At 55.8% G+C, this 5324-nt stretch overlaps 1 protein-coding gene across 1 annotated transcript; it reads right to left on the reverse strand.

Annotated features, from left to right (window-relative positions):
* Nucleotides 1-554: 554 nt before the first annotated feature.
* On the reverse strand, nt 555-1760 carry LOC104567600 (caltrin-like protein 2). Its single transcript, XM_010214440.2, has 3 exons — nt 1660-1760; nt 960-1121; nt 555-832 (listed from the first exon to the last, which is right to left on the reverse strand). Exons 1-3 carry the CDS (start codon nt 1721-1723, stop codon nt 828-830), a joined length of 231 nt encoding a protein of 76 aa, XP_010212742.2. The 5' UTR covers nt 1724-1760; the 3' UTR covers nt 555-827.
* Nucleotides 1761-5324: the final 3564 nt, after the last annotated feature.

Raw genomic sequence — 5324 nt, forward strand, 5'->3', positions numbered from 1 at the left:
CCATCCTGATCCTGGGCGGGAGCACCAGCCCGTGTGCAGGGTTTCCTGGGCTGGACTCCCAGGAGGTGGGAGCTCTCAGGTCCCTTGGGAAGTACAGCTCCTCCCTGCATCTCACCCAGGGGGTGGACTTTGAGAGCTATGAACTGAAGCAGATGGAAGTTCCCAAGCAAAGACTCCTGCCCGGTGAGCCACCCAAATACTCATTTTCCCTGGTTATCCAAAGATCACTAGTTTTCCTCCTTGCTCTCCCCATGCTTTGAGCTAATAAGCCAGACCTCTCTCCCACCCTGGGCTGGATTTGCCTCCTCCCTTAGAGAAGACTATGATGAAGGGCCACACAAAGCTGTCACCAGCCTGCACGCTGCAGGGGACAGTCAGGAGGCCAGCAAGGAGCTGCAGGGCGCAGTTGGCTGCACGTCGGCACTGCCATGGTGCCAGTGACCAGCTCAGGAGCAGTAAATGATGAGAGATATTTGGCATGGGGATCTGTGCAACCCTCTCTTCTGCCCTCCAAAGCAGGGTGAGGAGGAGTAAAATAGCCACATGCCACATAATTGTGGAACAAGTTCCTTTATTAGTTATAGCAGCTGGGAGGGAGCCAGGGGAAAGGGCTTGGAGATGAGAAAGCAGCGCACGGCAGGCAGCAGCGGGGCAGTGCAGGAGCCAGGACAGGCACACAGTGTCACAGAGGGGGGCTAGCAGTGTCCCCCTGCCCCTGGGACCTGATACGGGCAGGGCAGTACTTGGTGGAGCTCTGTGCAGACAGCTGGTGCCAGCCACGGCACAGGATGCTGCAGGCACCCTCGGATCATCCTGGGAGCTGGATTTCACACTGGAGAAAGGAAGAGAAAACAGTGGTTTGTCTGGTGCCGGAGCAACCCCAAACCCAGGCATCTGGCTGGGTACAGCTCTGTGCAGAACCATGTCGCCTGAGCTGTCCCCGTCCACCTCGCCTGTACCGTAGTAGACGGGGACAGCAGGCGGGCGAGAGCGGCATCTCCTCCCGCAGAACGACATGCAGCACTTCTGGCCCCGGGGGCAATGCTGGTCCACGTAGCACCGGTTCGGGGGGTTGGCCATCGCGCAGGTAATCCGCACAACTGGGCAGGACCACGCGCTGCCTGCAAGAGGAAGGGGCTGTTTGCTCCAGGCTGACTCTGTCCCCAGGGAAACGTCGCTCCTGTGTCTGTCCCCGCCTTCCCTCTGCCCTCCTGGACCAGGAGCCCTTTAAATCACATCCCGGGGAGCGTGCGAAGGAGCTGCCCCTGCACAGCCCCTGGCTCTACGCAGCCCCCAGCCCCTGCACTCACAGCAGGACCAGCACCCCGACATCCCCAGGCTCCTGCAGCAGCGGGTGGCTCTGGGGGGACCCCTTGCTGGTGGGAGGGAAGCTCAGCCCTGCAGAGAGGAGGGATCCCTGTCCCCCAGGGCAGTGAGATGTCCAAGGCATCCAGAGGTTCCCCTTCAGACATCCCCTCCTCCATTTCTCCTTCACCTTCCTTGCCATGTGTGATGCCTTGGCTGCATCCTCTCGTCCTTTGGCTTTTACATCTGGGAGCCTCTCTCAGCCTCACTGCAGACTCCAAGGGCAGCTCCTTCCCTTCCCCTCCGCCCTTTTGGGCTTTTCCTCCCTGCACCTTATTCAAGGAGGTACCGTACCTGCTGGCAGCTCCGTCCAGAGGACAAGCATCCCCACGAGGAGGAGGGCAGCCACAGTCTTCATGTCGTTGTGCCCCCTGTGAAGTCTGCTTGTGAAGAGCTGGGGACAGTGACATTTAAACTCTTTGGGTGAGCATGGGGGTTGGGGAAGAGGGCTGGACAAGTGACAATGTTTATACCTTTTTCTTCAGCCATTGCATGTATTTTCCGGGATTTTTTTGCACAAGACAAACATGCAATTGTTCAATTGCTCAAAAAAAAAAAAAAAAAAAAAAAAGAGAAATTATCTCATTGCACAATGGCCCCATGTAGCCATGCTTGGAGAGGTGAGGGATAAGCCAAGGCAAGATGGTCTGGGGCATTTTCCCCTGAACCAAACGGCAGGGCTAGGACTTCTAGCTCGCGGGGAGCTGCATGTCTCATGCGGGTATCACAGGGACCCTGCTGGGGTCTGTTGATCAGGATTCTCTCCGAATCTGCACCCACTGCATCTGCAAGCCAGACCCTGCAGCGTATTCTGGATTAGTGACAGTCGAGAGCAACAGGCTGCCTGAGCCCCCCTGGGCACCACTGCCTTGGACAGCTTCCCAGAGGCCACTGGCACGTCAGAGGGGAACAGCTCGTGCAAACTCGTAGGGACATAACCTAATGAGAGAAAGCAAGAGAGGCTTTCCCGGGCTTCAGGAGGGTCTCTCCAAACCAAGGGTCTCGTGTGGGGGGCCTGGTGGCACGTGGGAAGCTGCTCTGTGCTGGCAGAAAGCTGTGGGACCCACCAGCATGGGAGCTTTGCCTCTATCACCAAACATCTCCAGGTAGACAAGGAGAGTGCGACCGCCTGCTGCCCTCGGTAGCGTTGGGGTGAGGGGCTTGAATCCTCACTTGGACAGTCTGTCGCTCTTGCTTGGCAAAACTGTCATCTTTAGAGACTCTTGGGTAATGGGAAATTGCTCCATTTCCCACCAGTGGGTCAATACCTCACTTGTCTGGTGTAACAGGTTCCTAAAATGCCATCCTCGGGATTTCTGGTACAGGTGGAAATTGGGGCTGGGCAGGGAAACAGACACAGGGAATGTCCCAGAGGGAAATGCCCGGCACAGCCCAAGGCACCGGAGCTCGGCTGCCAGGAGCTCCTGCCTGGGCAGCCCCCGGTTTCTCAATGGGGCAGCAGAATTGGCTGCTGTGGGACAAGGCCGGGCACCCTGCCAGAGCCAGCCCCATTCCCGGAGCTCCCGCTGGGATCCTGCTGCTGACCCACACGCGCCGTGTCGCGCTTCCTTCTCTGTGCTTGACACTGATGTATTAACCCAGCTCAAGCCCATTCATTTCCTGCGTATTAGTTAATGATTGCCTATTTTCCCTAATGATCCTGCAGCTGAAAGTTTATTTATTTATTTTTTGTTAAGTCCATTATTAGAGTCCACTTTTAGCCAAGACAAATAGGCATTCTCTGCCTCACACCAATAATTCAGCACTTCTAAGGATCAGATTCATTTTTAAGACACTTTTTGATGTCAGTTGCTCCTGGGATGTGGCAGGACAGTATTATGAGCTCAGCTGCTGCCAGGATCCGCAATTGCCCAATGCTGAGGCCTTTCAAACACATAGCACAAATTATCTTCTGACCTTGCCCTGAGAGGAGGACCCAGGTGAGACTCCCACGGGGCAGGGGGTAACATTTGGAGAGGTAGCTCTGAGGATAAACCCACCCCAAGGGTTTTGAGATAGGCATATCGCACATCCTGCTGGTACTATTTCATCCATGAAAAGGGGAGATTTAAACATCTGAGTCTGCAACGCTGGAGTTGGCTAGTTAGATTTGTCAATCTCCAGGGCTATTGGGAAAATAATCCCTCCATGTGATCCCGTGGCAAGGATGACTAGGTGAAAAATCAAAGAGCGTGGCTGCTGCTTGCAGCTCCTGAAGCCCATGGGGAAGAAAAAAAAAAAAAAGACATTTTTGAACACTGAAGCACATCCCTTAGGGGATTTTTGCTAGGGCTTTCTCCATGGCAAGTTCTGTCATAGGGAAAAGCATTAAGCCTGAGTGCAAACACCCACAGAATAACACAGATGCTGACATTTCTGGCTACAGAGTTGCTGCCTGGACTTTTTGCAGCCCCCACGTGGCACTCTGCTCTGGGAGAAGCAGTTTTCCCGTGTGTGCCACTCTCCATGTGCAGGGCCGGGGTCCTGCAAGGACATCCCCATCGCTCAGCACCCTGCCCTGCATGAGGAGCTCCCTGGCAGGCCCTGCTTTGGGCAACACGGGATGTTGTTGGCGGATGCTGCAATTTCCTGGCCAGGGCGATGCTCCAGTTTGTTCCTCCTCGGGTATGGATGGAGGAAAATGAGCTGCTCAGCTCCCCTCGCCTTGCAGCTCTGCCCCAGCAAAGCCTGGCCAGGCTCCTCCTGTGGCTGGAGGAGCTTCCTGGAGGTGCAGAGATGGGTTGTGCTGCTGTCGGTTCATGCCTTGTCCTCTCCTGCATGGATGGGATGCAGGGTGACAGAGTTTCGGTGGCCCAGACTGGCAGTGTCCCCGGTGTCTCCGTGGGGATGCAGGAGGCCACGCGCAGCCGATGCTGCCTCAAGCTGCAGATTCCACCCCCAGGTTCCCCCAGGACCCACGCCAAGGTGGCAGCGCGGGTCACACCGCCATCAGGCTGCAGAAAGCCCCAAGAAGAGGCCACCTAGCCCCAGCGACTCCAATTAGTGCTGGCGTCTGGTGCCACCTAGTGAAAAGCCACTAATGAGGCTCTGCAGGCCAGGAAGGTGCTGCCCCACGCCACGGAAGCCCCTCACCAGGGCATCCCCTCTGCTCCGGCCTCTCCTTGCCCCGAGGATGCTCTCCCTGACATCCCCCCTGCCTGGGTCTGAGCCCTGTTGCCCTCTCCCCAGTTCCCATGGGCATAACCAGACCCAGCATCACCCATCCAGCACCTTTACTTGCTCCAGGCGAGCCCAGCTTGGGACGTTTGGGTTTTGCCGGTGCCCCAGGCACCGCTTGGATGCAGCCGCTCCCCTGCTTTGCTCCAGCAGCTGAGTGAAAAGGAGAGAAGTGACATAGAAATCTTCCACGTTTTTATTGTCAGGATAGAAATTTATATATATAAAAGAAGTGTTTAAAAATAGTACTACCCTGCTCTCAAAAACGAAATATATATATACACACACATAGATATTTATAGAAAGAATTATTATCATTTGCTATTTGGTAAAAATCAAAGGGGATAAGGACTGATTCTGATGCAATTCTGCTGAAAGGGGGGTGATAGGCAGTTCTGCAGGGACCCTGTGCCCTGCCAGGGCCCTTTCCCTGCTCCGAACAGATGAGCGGCACAGCGGGAACTTCCCGCACGCTCCGGCTTCCCGCCGACCCAGCTTCGCAGCAGCTGCGAAGGCCACAGAGATTCCCAGGACAAGCATCCCCTTTTCCTCTTGCAGAGCAGCGGGAAGAGCGATGTGGGGGCCTTGGCGGTCGGGTTGGTGCCAGCAGGTCGTCCCTGGATCCTCTCCCCTCTCTGATGGTCCAAACTGACCACACAGTCACATCCCCCCTGTCCCCACCTCCCACCCAAATGCCAGTTGGGAAGAACAAGGGAATAGCAAAGATTGGACCCAGCTGCTTTGCAACAGGGGTTGGCTTGACTTTTGAGGGTTTTTTTTTT

This window comes from Tinamus guttatus, unplaced genomic scaffold (genome assembly GCF_059628265.1).
Source record: "Tinamus guttatus ecotype Peru unplaced genomic scaffold, ASM5962826v1 Tinamus_guttatus_pri_ptg000194l, whole genome shotgun sequence".
Lineage (NCBI taxonomy): Eukaryota > Metazoa > Chordata > Aves > Tinamiformes > Tinamidae > Tinamus > Tinamus guttatus.